A 14975-nucleotide genomic window follows, 5' to 3' on the forward strand; every position below is an offset into this window, starting at 1 on the left:
GCCAAGTGAGCCACTGAATTTGAATCTGAACAATTCACATCTAGAAATGGGAATTGTTAGAAATAGCTGGGAACCACGCTTTTTAAAGCTTTTCTTGGATATAGGGCCCTTTAGAAAAGCTTATGGTCTTGGGAGCAGCCAAGTCTCTTCCCTTGTCACTTTTTCTGTTTGTTTGACATCAGAAGCTGAAATTCTCTAAGAGCAAAGCTTGCCTTGTTTGTGTAGCTGCTGCTGAAGCAGGAGCAGATGAAGGGTGTGTAGGATTGGCTGAACAAAGTTTGTAGGGTGAGAAAGAACCTCCTGTGAGTTGCAGCAGGATGTGTGGATCCCAACATGTTATTGAGAAAGGCTTTGAAGTGTGGCACTGTGGACTCAGCCTTTTTATTTAAAGTTAGAGGATGGGTAGGTCTGGGTCAATTGAGAGAGATTTTCCTTGGGTTTCTCCCCCCCTTCTTCCCCTTGATGGTTGTTTGGGGGGAAGAACCTTTTAGGGAGGACCGGATGGATTAAGCTTTGGAGTGGCCTGAGCTGTAATCATTAGCTGGGCAGTGAGGGCAGTAAAGGAAAGAATGTTTATTTGCAGCTTTTTGCTTTGAGAGTTTTGTGGTGGCTCTTTTAGGAGTGCTGTAATCTCAGCTATTCACTGGGGGGGTGGGGGGTTCCTTATGGCCTGGGGGATACAAAGGAGATTTTAATGATCAGGGCACTCTGCTGGGGCTCATTCCCAGGGCACTTGTGATCTCTGAGCTGGAGGATATCACATTAAAAAAGTGTCTTAATTCTACAAAAAATTCAACAGACACGTGAGAAATATTCTGGTGCTTGTGAAAAAAAAAGCACCAAAAAAATGGAATATCCAAGGTGAGAGGGAAAGGGATCTGCTGCCTCCCTCCTGCTTGGAAAGCAAATGGGCAAATGACAAAGCAGAGCTGGTAATGGGATGGCAAAACATCTCCTGACCAAAGCCTGCGATTGCTGATAGAGCCAAGATTATTTACTCTGCTGTAAACCAGGGAAAGCATTTTAGAAGCCATTATTAGGCCACATTTGGATTTCTATTCATCCTTCATTTCAGTTTATTAGGCTTTGAGGGACCCTGTGCAGCTGCTGTTTGAACTGCAGCAAGCGCACACGCAGAGCTCGCTAATGATTCAGTTAATGAGAACAGGCATGGAAAACAGGCAAATGACAGGGCACTGGATTTTGCAAGGATTTTTCTTTTTTCCTCCCATGTATCTGTTTTAGTAAACTCCTTTCAGGAGCATGTGGATTCCTCAGGACTTTATCAAAAGAGGGTCTGAATACCTGGTGTTGGCAGCACGTTTATCTGAGACTCTTCTCTGTGTCTATGGATGCCTGCCCCTGTTTGAGGGTGAGGATCCAAGACCTCAACTCCTTGATGAAACCCTAGATGAGCTCAGGGTACTGATTTTGATGTAAACCAGGTGTAGCTACCACCCTTTGCATTGTTAGAGGTGTAGTTTGTCCAAGGAATGGCCTCTGCAGCAAACAGCAGGAACTGGGGTGGTCTGAAGCTGTTTCAACCTATTTTCAGCAAACCTAATGGCTGGAGCTGGGAGCCTGCAGTGCCTGTTCCCATCCAACAATGCCACTACACCAGGAAATGGAGCTGCTGGAAGGGAATTCTGGAAAAGACTGCTGTGCAGCTGCTCAGTGCTGCACGGGGAATGAGGCACGTGGGATGCATTGATGGAAATGTGCAGGGCACTGCTGGCCTCGCTGGGCTTCCCAGCACATTGAATTTCCAGCTTGGAAATTCAAACTGCAAGAAACATCAGGCAGTGTCCTGCCTGTCCATATTTGTAATACACAAGAAGAGTATTTGCAATTTTGGAGGTGGAGGGAAAAAGAGGGGGGATTTCTTCCATTCTGTGCTGCAAACGCAGCAGGTGGAACAGAGGCAGTGAGGCGCAGATGATCCCCCCAGCACTCAAACAAACTCTGGATTGCTTGGCTGAAAGTGCCCTTGCAAAGTTCAAAAGCCTGGGATATCTTCCCATTCAGCCCCTGCAATATGCATATTGAAAAGGATTTTACAAACCAAGCCATCCTTTTCCCATTGCCTTTCATCTTTTCTCGGTGCCTGCAGAGATGCTGGGAGTTCAGAAGTTGTTCCTTCTCTCAAAAAGGATTATGCTTTTCTTAATATTGATACTTAGAGTTGTTTCCCAAAGGAGATAGGATCTGAATTTTGGTGAAAACAGTAGTGCATAAAGCTTGTGATTCTGCTTTTCTGGGGAGACTTGAACAGCTTTAAGCAGACAATTTTCAGTCAAAATCTGTGTCCATGCATTGCTTTTGCAATGAGAAGCCTCATGCCTGACTTCCTGATGAGCAATGTTAACCTCAAGCACAAATACTTTAATTTCCAGCTCTCTGATCTCATGGTGAAAAACTCCATGAATGCAGCACTTGGTGGTTTATTTGGGATTTTCAGGAGTGACTGTTCGCATCCCCAGGCTTAGTGTGCTTGCCAAGCTTCTTCCAGTTTCCCAAAGCCTTTCTTGTTTTTAGGAGGAGCCCAAAAAGGTTTGTTTCACATATGACCTGTTCCTAAATCTGGAGGGGAACCCACCTGTGAACCACCTTCGTTGTGAGAAACTGACTTTCAACAACCCCACCAAGGAATTCAGGCGCAAACTCATCAGGGCTGGAGGGGTAAGTGCCCAGTTTGGGGTCCTGAAAGGAGTGGGCTTGTTTTGCTCTGAGGTTTCTTTAAGGCCAGCAGCCTTCAAGCAGTTTTCTGCATTCATTTAAAAGATGACCCAGCCAGTTTTGACTCGTGGTTGTAGGGCTGCAACACTTGCAGCAGAACAAATCCTTTGTTGGTGTGTGATTGGTGACACTTCTTTTGTCAATTTAAATGTGAGCATTAATATCAAAGCAGAAAACCCCTTTGGAAAGTGGGATCTGCTCTGGATGTTTCCTTGGTGCCAGGAGCTGGGTCAGTACAGAAGAGCTCAAGGAAAGAGAGATTCCTTATTATGATTTTTTTAACTTAGTAGTTGGTGCTTCCTGGGCAATAAATGACCTCTAAACCTGGCATCAGCTACTTGTGGCTTAGATAATAAAAAAAATTAATGAAAAATTGGACAATATAGAGTGAAAACAGGCTGGGGTGGGGAGGGAAGAAGATATTCTCTAAAAGGCCCAGTAGAGTATGGGTTGCTGCAGGAGCTGAACCCAGGGAAGGTAATGAATAGTGCTAGACTAAAGGATGACCCTCAAATAACTGCAGGATCTGGGCAAATCAGTGCAAACCACAAAGTGCAAGAAGTTTTTAATGAGCCAGAGGATGTCAAGGCCAGGTTGGACAGGGCTTGGAGCAAGCTGGGGTAGTGGGAGCTGTCCCTGCCCATGGCAGGGGGGTGGAATAAGATGAGTTTTAAGGCCCTTTCCAACCCTGATCACTCCACAATTCCTGTTCACTGTGTGCCAGTGCTTTCCTGTACTGGGCAGAGAGAGGAAGGTGCTCATTTCAGCCCTAGGATGGCTGGAACATCATCTGCTCTCTAGGATATTCACAGTATGGTATTTTAGTCCTTGTGTACTGAGGTGTTTCAGCTGTTAATCACTTTTGATGCCTTTTCTCTGGTGGCAATTTTGCACAGAATTATCCTGACAATATAGGGAAGGTCAGAAAGGAATTGTTCCATGGAGCTCAGTGCTTGGTGTTAAGATTTTGTGAAGGCAGAGACCCAAGCCCTGGGTTTTTGTTTTTTTTTTCCTTTTTCCCCTGAAACAGTGAATTGAGCTTTTCCTAAAACCAAGGAAATCTTGCTCATTCTTTCCAGATTTATCTCCCTAGCCTTTTTCAGGGGAAGAGCATTTGCAGCAGAACACACAGTTCTTGTCCAGAGCTTTATTGCCTGCCTGTGCTCAGAATATTGGCATTCCCTTTGGGAAAGACACTCGATATTGCATTGCTGCCTTTCACTTTTGTGGGTTTAATATTCTGTATTTGAGGAGTTGCCTTGAAACTGAGCATTCCATAGACAATATCTTTTTATGGCCTTTAAGCAGGCAAGGAAAAAAACATTGCAAAGATGAAGAATGGTGTGTTAATTGAGCAAGTGGCTTAACATAATCATGTGTTAATAGTTAATAGTCCGTGAGACTTTGTGCAGACATAATTTCCCTCCTCTTTATTCCCAGGTAATGGTGATGCCAGAAGGAGCAGAGACTGTTTCAAGGCCAAGTCCTGATTATCCAATGCTGCCTACAATACCTCTCTCTGCCTTCTCTGATCCCAAGAAGACCAAACCCTCCCATGGGTCAAAGGTCAGTGCAGCACATGTTTGGGTCAGCCTGAGGTGAGGGAGTCTTTCAGGCCAGGCTGCTGAGAGCTTGTTCAGCAGCTGTTCCTGGCTGCTGCTAATTCTGAACCTCCTTGTACTCTGCAGTTCAGTAGTTAATGGTCTGGAACTTCCCAAGCCTCTAGGAGGCTTTTTCATGATCTGATAGACTTCTCTCCAGGGAAGTTTTGAAAAGAAAATTAAATGTGCCAGACTGGGAATTTTTGGTGAATCGGATCGTCCTTAAAGGCAGATGAAATCCTCTCTGCTGGTTCTGCTTGTGTCCCTGATGCTGAGGGTGGGTTCTGGGGCTCTCTCACTGCCTGCCATGCCCTGCACCCCTTGGCAGGAAGGCTGAGTGGAGAGTCAGCCCTTCCCTGTCCTCAGGGCAGTGCTGGAGAGAACATCAAACACGCTTCACTGGGTGTTTGTGTCCAGCAGTAGCCAGGGCCTGAGACTTCCAAAGAACCTCAAGTTTTTTTCTTTTTTTCCCTTATGTACTGAAGCTATTTTTGTATAGTCCTGCATGGGGGAAACAATCCCCAAGCAATGTGTTTTGGAGCAGATTACATGCACTGTATCAGCCTGAACAGTCACAGGTATTAACAACAGTTCATTTCCCAGTGTAATTCAATTCTGATAGCCACGTTCTTCAGGGCCCTGAACACTCTGGCACTTCAGTTCTGCCTTCTGATGTTATGAAACAGAATGAAGATGACTTACCTGTTAGTGGCTGATTTAATTTTGGTCAGGAATTAAACCCTGGAAAATACAGCAGAGAAATAAAGGGCTCTGAGATGAGCTCTGGTGAAAATTGCCAGTTGCTAAAGAGACAACATTCTCCTGCTTCCCTTCCTCCAGGGTGCCCTGAGAGCTGCATCTGTGTTTGCATTCAGGTTAAACCTGAATTAAACATCTGGAGATGTTTCTAGACCTTTGACAGAGCCTGGAAGGAAGCAGAACATGTTTCATCCTTTCCTAAATGTTGAAGTGCTCACTGCCAGTTTGTGTGCAGCAGCTTGAGGGAAATGGGGATGTTTACCTGGGCATGTGGGGGTGGATTTCTGCACAGAACAAACATTGCCATGTGATTTATGGGGATGTGTTTTATCATTCTGTGCAGAGCTGCAGTTTCATACCCAGCTTGCATGTTTCTGTTGCTGAATTTTAGGATGCAAACAAGGAAAGTAGCAAAGCATCCAAGCCACATAAAGTAACCAAGGAGCACAGGGAGAGGCCAAGGAAAGACTCTGAGAGCAAAAACTCCTCCAAAGACCTTGAGAGAGAACAGAACAAGCCTTTGAAGGACTCCTCCAGAAAACCAACTGAGAACAAACTGCCTAAGGAGGAGAAGGCACCTCCAAAAGCTGCTTTCAAGGAACCAAAACTGGCCGTGAAGGAGACCAAACTGGAGAACACCTCTCCCAAGGGGGGGCCACAGCCGGAGTTAAAGTCTTCCAGCAAGAGGCCCTCCAATGTGGAGTCACCAAAGCCTAGTGCCAAAAAACAAAAAAAGAGTAGCTCCAAAGGGGTAAAGAATATCCTGGGGACATCTCCCAGAACCTCGTCTTCCTCATATCCAGAGAAGAAACAAACCAAGGAGAAGATGAATGCCAAAGTGGAAAAGGTAAAATCTGAGAGCGAGGCCAAGGAGATCAAAAAGCCTGTGGAAATGGAAGAGTCAAACTCAGAGGATGAAACTTCTTTCAAGTCAGAGGTGAGTAGGGATTTATTCTTTACCAGAGTGTGGAAGGATGGTGTTAAATCCCTGCCTGGAAAAGATGTTAAAAATAATCTCTCAGAGAAGATAGAGCAGCAGATTGGTAAATGCTTAGGCTGGGTTGCCTCTCAAATAAAATTCTTCTTTGAAACTCCAGTCAATATGAAATGTTGTTCCTCCTGTGTGGTTTAGCTCCTGTTTCAGATACAGATTTACTGAGATTTATCTGCAGGCAGTCAGCTGAAAGTCAGAGTTTAAGGTTGTGGTCCCTCATTGATCCCTTGCAGTGACATCTACAGAGCCACAAGAGATACAGGGACACTTTCTGCCTGCTCATGATGGCAGTGTTTTAGAATGGGATCTTACTCCAGAAAAGAAGGAAACCATCTCAGTTTTGGTAATGAAAAAAACCTGGTATTAAAATGTAAATAAAGCCCCTCTTCCTGCCGTGGCCTGTAAGAAATGTGCCATTGGCTGAAGCTCAAAATACAACCACATGCCACTAAATCTAAATAAGTTGTGTTGTGAAACATAAAACAAATTGTGTTCTTGTACTACTATTTTTAAAAGCTGTCTAAATATTTTTTCCTTTTTACAACTGAGAACATTCCTCATCCTCTGTTTTCTAAAAAATGTTTTCCAAAAGAAGGCAAAAAAATGCAAGAAGGAACAGACAAATCCAAACTCTTGCTACTTCTCACTTGTATATTTGTTAAAAAGGAGCCGTATATCTTGTAATAGGGTTCACAGGATAATGTCATGGGAATTCTGGAACTGGTTCCTCCTGACCACTTTAAGAAAGGTTTATTTTATTAAGATGAATTTTCTAGGGACAGTTTGTATTATGATTTCATCAGCACTGTGATACAAATATTGCTGTGTTTATCTGGAAGGGTTTTTCCTGCAGGACTCCCAGTAGAGGAGTTTATTGGGCAGTGTTAATTCCACTCTGCAGAGAAGTCCCATCCCTGGCAGTGCCCAAGGCCAGGCTGGACGGGGCTGGGAGCAGCCTGGCACAGTGGGAGGTGTCCCTGCCATGGCAGGGCTGGCACTGGATGGGCTTTGAGGTCCTTCCCCACCCCAACCATTCTGGGATTTTCTGACTTCCCAGATGGATACATTTCCACATGGAGCATTAAGAAGAGGCGGTTCCTCTGTCCTTTCAGCCTTTTACCAAAGTGCAGCAGTGCTCAGCAAGCCCACATTGCAATTCCAGATGTACACCCCTGCCTGCACACCTGTGACTGTGCAGATCCCCGAGTGTCCTTCATTGTCCCTGAGGTGTCCCCATCCCCTCTGGTCCCAGCAGTGTGAGCTGGTGGTGCTGCCAGGCTGTCCCTGGAACCACAGCCTGTGACAGTGGGGCTGAGCACCTGCCCCATTGTGCCCTGCCCCATTGTGCCCTGCCCCATTGTGTGCCCTGCCCCATTGTGTGCCCTTCCCCAGTGTGTGCCCTTCCCCAGTGTGTGCCCTTCCCCAGTGTGTGCCCTGCCCCATTGTGACCCTGCCCCAGTGTGTGCCCTTCCCCAGTGTGTGCCCTTCCCCATTGTGTGCCCTGCCCCATTGTGACCCTGCCCCATTGTGACCCTGCCCCAGTGTGTGCCCTTCCCCATTGTGTGCCCTGCCCCATTGTGTGCCCTTCCCCAGTGTGTGCCCTTCCCCAGTGTGTGCCCTTCCCCAGTGTGTGCCCTGCCCCATTGTGTGCCCTTCCCCAGTGTGTGCCCTGCCCCATTGTGTGCCCTGCCCCAGTGTGGCCCTGCCCCAGTGTGGCCCTGCCCCAGTGTGTGCCCTGCCCCGTTGTGGCCCTGCCCCAGTGTGGCCCTGCCCCGTTGTGGCCCTGCCCCGTTGTGGCCCTGCCCCATTGTGTGCCCTGCCCCAGTGTGTGCCCTGCCCCATTGTTTCCTGCCCCATTGTTTCCTGCCCCAGTGTGTCCCCTGCCCCATTGTGTCCCCTGCCCCATTGTGTCCCCTGCCCCATTGTGTGTCCTGCCCCATTGTGTGTCCTGCCCCATTGTGTGTCCTGCCCCATTGTCCCCTGCCCCATTGTCCCCTGCCCCATTGTGCCCTGCCCTAGTGTCCCCTGCCCCAGTGTCCTGCCCCATTGTCCTGCCCCAGTGTCCTGCCCCAGTGTCCTCGCTGGCCTAGCCCCTGCTGGCTGCTGGGGACAGTGTGTGTGACAGACAGGGAGTGGTGGCAGAGGCTCCTGTGGAACCCGAGCCCCAGGCACAGCTGCAGAGTGCCCTGGCAGCAGCCCCAGGCTCTGATCCTCTGCACCCTGGGGGCTGTCCCTGTCCCCAGCGCTGGCTCCTGGCTCCTGCCCCAGGGTTTCTGCTGGCGCTGCCCCGTGGGAGCCACATCGCTCAAGTGAGGGAGCAGCTGGGGGTGGAGCAGGGTTTGGGCTGGAAACTCCTCAGTCGGCTCTGCTGCTGCAGCCAGGGCATTGTGCAACAGCTCCGGGCTGCAGCTCCACGGTGCCTCCCAGCTGACATCTCTGCAGAGGAGCAGCCCTGCTCAGAGGGGGACACTGCAGAGCTTCTCCTGCTCTTTCAGCTCCTTGGCCTTTATTCTTTTGGGGTTTTTTAACTTCTTTTTTTTTTTTTTCCTTCCCCCACCAAGTGCAGTTCCCTGAACTGGCCTCATGCTTGGCTGCCTCAGTGCTGACAAAAGGGGGAGGCAGGGGTGGGAGGCAGTGTTGCTTTTTGCTTTGGTCACATCCCAGTGACAGTCACTGAGTGTGTCCATCTGCATCCTCCTCTCAAAGAGCTGATGGCCTTAATGGCAAAAGGAGAGATTGGTTATCTCCAACAGCTGCTGCTTAGCTCCTGTTAAGTTAATTTTAAGGGATTTTTAAGGAATTTTAAGGGAGGACCTGCAGATTACCAGGAATGAGGGATGTAGGATTGGAGCTCTGGATCAGATGCAAGAGCTGTGCTCAATTAGCTTGAAAATACTGATAAAATCCCACCATGGGTTGGGTTGGAAGGGACCTTAACTATAATTCAGTGCCACCCCTGCCATGGCAGGGACACCTCCCACTGTCCCAGGCTGCTCCCAGCCCTGTCCAGCCTGGCCTGGGCACTGCCAGGGCTCCTCTGCACACCCTGTTCTCTCTGTTCTCCACTTCCATGCTGGAATCTCCCTAAACAGCCAGGGCTGCTGCAGTGTGCCAGTAGACCTGATATTGGAACTGTTAAATGATTCTCCTTTGCTCCTGAACCCTTCCCAAGGGTTCTAATACCATTTTTGACACATTTCCCCCCCATCTTACAGTGAGATAATGAAAATCTTGCCAATGTTTGGTTGACAGTGTGGCCAGCAGTCCCAGGGCAGGGATTGTGCCTCTTTGTGCCTGTCTCAAGATTTTTATAGTATTAACCCTTCCTGTGTCAAATTATTTATCAGTGGCTATGTGTGATTCTTCAGCATCAGGAGTAGTAAGTGGATTCCTAGGAACAAAAGAGCGAAACTGAAATGCTGATTTCCAGGGAATTACTTTTAAAAAGACAAGATATTACAGTACTTTGAGAATCTTTAAACTAGAACCCGTGTGAGTAGCAAAAAACCCCATTTTAGGGGATTTAGGAGCTGCTTGGGGGCAGAGGGAGTTGCTGTGGCCTCTTCTGCCCTCTGGCGGTTCCCAAGGGTATTGCAGTGATTGCTGCCAGTATCGGATTTGTGATTAAAATTTCCCAATTTTACCTAAAATTCCTTCCTGGCTGCTGAACCAGTAGTTCATTAACTCTTCACTCACTCCTACTGCACAGGATCCTCTGTTGTTTCTGCCAAGTGCTGGCACACAAGTTGGGTCACAAGGGTTGAGTTGGTCTCTGTTTTCACAGTTAAACAGAGCCAGTGGATCACTCAGGCTGGTGTAAACAGCTGGGTTTAGGATATAATAATAATTTAGAATTAATTTTGGAGTCATTGATCTAGCTGAGATAGACATCTCCATGCCTGTGAGGAAAAGGGTAGAGAACTGGGATTGTTCATTGGAGAAGTGTTGGAGTGACCTCATTGTGTCCTTCCAGTGCCTGAAGGAGCCTGCAGGAAAGATGCAGGGGTTTTTTTGTTGTTTTATTTATTTTTATATCCCTGTTTATAAGGCCTGCAGGGACAGGAGCCAGGCAATGGCTCCCACTGCCAGAGGGCAGGGCTGGATGGGATCTTGGCAATCAGGAATTGTTCCCTGGCAGGGTGGGCAGGCCCTGGCACAGGGTGCCCAGAGCAGCTGGGGCTGCCCCTGCATCCCTGGCAGTGCCCAAGGCCAGGCTGGACAGGGCTGGGAGCAGCCTGGGACAGTGGTTTGAATTAAATAATCTTTAAAGTCTTTTCCAACCCAAACCCACTCCTTAACTCTGTGCTCCATGGTCAGTGATCAGTCTGAGGTTCAAGGGAACCTTGGTGGGTACAATAAATCCAATTTTTAAGAGGGTTTGGGTAGTTGTAGGTTCTGTGCTGCTCATCTGTCACACTCCAAAGTAAGGGCTTTAATTTAAATGTTTTTCAGGTGCTCCATATCATCATTTGGGGGGTTTGAACCTCGGGGTGTGGAGGGGTTTGATGTTGCTCCCAGGAGTGCTGAGCCATATCCTGCCAGACTTCCCTAAATGTTATTTTTATTCACCTCACATTTGGTTTTTTCTGTAACCCCAAGAACTGTACTCAGTGATGGGGGATGCTGCACAGTGCTCAGATGCTCCTGCCTCACATTGCTTTGTGCTCTGGCTTTCTGGATTGGAAAGATTAAGATTTTTTTTTCTTTTGTTTCCCTTTTATGGGGGGTTAAGTCTGTCCAGTCCAGCCCTTCCAACTCCAGCTCCAGCTCCGACTCCAGCTCTGACTCTGATTTCGAGCCATCTCAGAACCACAGTCAAGGTGTGTTGCAAGAACAGTTTGTTAAAACCTTCCTTGTGTAACCTTAAAATGCTCAGGAGAATTCAATGTGCTTTTCCAGCACTATAATAATACAGTTTCTTGCATGCAGCCATGTGTTGGAGTTGTGATGCTTCAGCAAGAAAAGGCAATAATGTTGTAACATCATGGACAAGTATTTTTCTTCTTTTGGCAGCTAATTTATGAGTAGGGAATCCCTCTGGATTTGATTCTTTCCCTTTTGGCTTTGGCTTCTGCCTCAGTTTATAAATGTCTTGCTGCTGCCTGATCTGTAGAATCACCAGAACAGTTCTCCTCCAATCTCATCTATGTTTTATTAAAAATTATAAATGTGCCATTCATCACTTTGCCAGTGTGTAACAGCTCCTTCCTCAGATCCCTCCACTGATAACCCAGGGAGGGAAACTGGCAACACAGTAAATGTTCCAAGTGCAGCAAATACTGTGCTGCTGCTGTCTCCAGTGACATTTAAATCAACCCCACAGGCATGAAAAATGTCCTTTTGTTCTCCTTTGGGAGGGGAGGGAGCTGTAAAGTTTGTCAGCTCTGCTTCAGCTGCCTGCACAGGGTGTCCTTTGCCAGTCCCATGTCACAGGGCTCAGGGTGGGGCTGGGTTTGGCTGGGCTGGGTTTGGCTGAGTGGGGCTGGGCTGGGTTTGGCTGTGGTGGGGCTGGGCTGGGTTTGGCTGGGCTGGGTTTGGCTGTGGTGGATCTGGGCTGGGTTTGGCTGGGCTGGGGCTGTGATGGGTTGGGCTGGGCTGGGGCTGGGCTGGGGCTGGGCTGGGGCTGGGCTGGGTTTGGCTGGGCTGGGTTTGGCTGGGTGGATCTGGGCTGGGTTTGGCTGGGCTGGGTTTGGCTGGGTGGATCTGGGCTGGGTTTGGCTGAGCTGGGGCTGTGGTGGGTTTGGCTGGGCTGGGTTTGGCTGAGCTGGGGCTGTGGTGGGTTGGGCTGGGCTGGGCTGGGTTTGGCTGGGTGGATCTGCACTGGCTCTGCCCTGGTGCTGAATTCCTGTCCTTGTGCCCAGGCCCCCTGCGCTCCATGGTGGAGGATCTGCAGTCCGAGGAGTCGGATGATGACGACAGCTCCTCGGGAGAGGAGGCAGCAGTCAAAGCAAACCCTGTCAGCCGGGATTCCAGGTGGTAACAAATCCACAGCAGGGGCTGCTGGGTTGCTTTTTACCCTCTGCATTTCAGGCTGCTCACCATTTGCAGGGAGGAATCAAAGGGCAGATGTGTGGGGTCACTCAGCACAGAGGTGGTGGGTGATGGTGTTCACAGGGCTCTGAGGATGAGGGAAGAGATGAGGATCTGACTCCATGTTTCAGAAGGCTGATTTATTATTTTATGATATATATTACATTAAAGCTATACTAAAAGAATAGAAGAAAGGATTTCATCAGAAGGCCAGCTGAGAATAGAATAGGAAGGAATGATAACAAAGGTTTGTGGCTCTGCTCTCTGTCTGAGCCAGCTGGGCTGTGATTTTCCATTAATTACAAACAACCAACACGAGACCAATCCCAGATGCACCTGTTGCATTCCACAGCAGCAGATAACCATTGGTTACATTGTGTTCCTGAGGCCTCTCAGCTTCTCAGGAGAAAAAGCCCTAAGGAAAGGATTTTCCATCAAAGATGTCTGTGACAGTGGTGGCAGCAGGGTTGGCTCCAGAGCACAAAGAGGAGAAGGCACTGGGAGGTGCTGAGCAGAGCTGGCAGGTGTCAGTGACTGAGCCCCTTCAAGCAGTCACTAACTGTGACCCTCAGATCTCTGCAGAGCTGCTGGAGTGTGACACCTTTGATCTGCAGAGCTTGGGCATCTGTGGGGCCAGGCAGAGTGTGCTGCTCTGGGGCTGACAGGGCTCAGGAGTCACTCTCTGCCCTCCCTGTGTTGGCTGCTCCACTCTCTGCACTCAGTGACAGCTGTTTCCTGCTCCACACCCTGGAAAGAGTTGAACTTCACCTTCTTCCCTCAGGAAATGCTGTTACTGCCCAAACCTGGAGTCTCAGTGAATATTTGAACCCAAATGCTTGGCCCAGAGAGCAGCTGCACATTGGAAATTCTGGTGGTGGTTACCGAAACAAAGAAATATCCATTATTGCACTTGTCATCATCAAGGAAACAATAACAGAGGGAATTTGAAGGGTATTTTTGTAGACCTTTAGGGGATAACCAGTGTAGTTCACCACAGGCAGAATACCTGTCATATCTGTAGGGCCAAAAGAGAATGAGAATAAATAGGAAATCTCAGAGGTTACACCAGCAGCAACACAAAATCCTTTTTGTGCCTGTAGAAGTATCAGTGAGCCTCTCATGCAGGTACTTTGTGACACTGGGAGGAATTCCTGAACAGCTGCTGTTTGTGAAATGAGGTGGTGCTTAGCTGTTCTAGGGGCCTTTTGAATGGCAGAGTTGAACTGCTGCTCTAACGTGGCACCTGAAGCTCCCTGGGGAAGAATGGCTCACTGGGGATTGCCAGCAGCCACTGCAGCAGTCTGTGCTACAGAAGAGAATTTCACTCAGCTCTGTGTGGCTCAGCTGGCAGCTGCTGCTGAGTTTGCTGCTGCTGCTGCTGCTCATTCTGTGCTGCTTGCTGGCTTTTCAGACTGAGCCTCAGTGACAGTGACAGTGACAACAGCGCCGACTCGTGCCCGCCCAGCCGGGAGCCACCTCCTGGGCAGAAGCTGCCCCCAGCAAACAACAAGGTGTGAAACCCCTGCTCCCCTGCTCCCCTCCTCTCCTGCTCCCCTCCTCTCCTGCTCCCCACCTCCCCTGCTCCCCTCCTCCCCTGCTCCCCACCTCCCCACCTCCCTGCCTTGGGAATTCTTCCTTGCACCCCATTTTCCCTGTTGCTGTCCTCAGCTGACAGGTGATTCCTCCCTTTCCAGCTCTCTGCTGTGACACCCCCATGTTTCCTGAGCTCATTTTGGTCCTGTTGTTGGTTTCTTTTGCCCTCAGGCATCTGGAAGGAAAAGCCCAGAGTCTTGTAACAAGCCAGAGAAGATCCTGAAGAAGGGAACGTATGACAAGGTGTGTCCTGTGGAGAGGGATCTTCCACGAGGGCCTGGAGGGACAGGACACAGGGAATGGCTTCCACTGAAAAAATGAAATTTAGATGGGATATGGGGCAGAAATTGTTCCCTGGGAGGGTGGGCAGGCCCTGAATCCCTGGAAATGTTCCTGACCAGGCTGGACAGGGCTTGGAGCAGCCTGGGACAGTGGGAGGTGTCCCTGCCATGGCAGGGCTGGCACTGGATGGGCTTTGAGGTCCCTTCCCACCCAAGCCACCCCAGGATTCTCTGATTAAGGAGCTGAGCTTCACAGGATGGTTGGGCCTCACTGTGCACAAAACCACCTGAATCAGCCCAGCCTGTTCATTGTTCTGTCTCAGCAGGGTAAAAGCTTGAGTTTAACAAAAACCAGATGTTGAAAGGACAGGTTTTGGAGAGTGACACTGCACAAATTGTGTACATTAAATAGCTGGAGCCCCAGATGGTGTTCATAGGCAAAATGCTGAAATTGTTGTGTTTGTTTGCCCTTTGTCTGAACCAATGGCCTGGTCACTGCTGCAGTGCTGGGCCACTTCATTAAAAGGCAGTTTCATCTGGCTTTCATCTTCTAAATTAAAGATTATTTGATGCTCTGCTTTGCAGGTTTAGTTGGAACCTTTGTTTTTTCAATGAAATTCCCTCCTTCCTTGCCTCCAGGGAGGGCAGAGCAGTGTCCATTCTGTGATTCACTGATTCTGTGAATCAATTTTGTTGATACAGACCCGTTGCCTAAAGAAACCTAAAATTAAGAAAAAAACCAAACCACTCTTACCTAAGAACAATCAACATGTTGGGCCTGTGAGCAATCCTTCATTTCCTGTTGTGGTTTAGATAAAACCACCTGGGAATACAGTGCACTCCAAGAATTTTGCCTTACATAGATGCAGATCATTGCTCAGTAGATTGCTGGGTTTTGGTCCCTGATGCACATGATGTTTTCAGGTAATTTAGAGTTAATTAGGAGAACCCACTGATGAGGAGCTCACAGTGAGGGGTCAC

At 48.6% G+C, this 14975-nt stretch overlaps 1 protein-coding gene across 1 annotated transcript in view; it reads left to right on the forward strand.

The window, feature by feature from the left end:
- The window catches only part of MLLT1 (MLLT1 super elongation complex subunit), a 33604-nt gene that overhangs the window by 13708 nt on the left and 4921 nt on the right, over positions 1-14975 (forward strand). Inside the window, exons 4-10 of the mRNA XM_066566279.1 lie at positions 2536-2679; positions 4177-4302; positions 5488-6033; positions 10823-10910; positions 11952-12063; positions 13532-13631; positions 13885-13956. Of these exons, the coding sequence (XP_066422376.1) occupies positions 2536-2679; positions 4177-4302; positions 5488-6033; positions 10823-10910; positions 11952-12063; positions 13532-13631; positions 13885-13956 (1188 nt within the window). The remainder of the gene's footprint in view (positions 1-2535; positions 2680-4176; positions 4303-5487; positions 6034-10822; positions 10911-11951; positions 12064-13531; positions 13632-13884; positions 13957-14975) is intronic.

Source organism: Molothrus aeneus, chromosome 27 (genome assembly GCF_037042795.1).
Source record: "Molothrus aeneus isolate 106 chromosome 27, BPBGC_Maene_1.0, whole genome shotgun sequence".
Taxonomy (NCBI): domain Eukaryota; kingdom Metazoa; phylum Chordata; class Aves; order Passeriformes; family Icteridae; genus Molothrus; species Molothrus aeneus.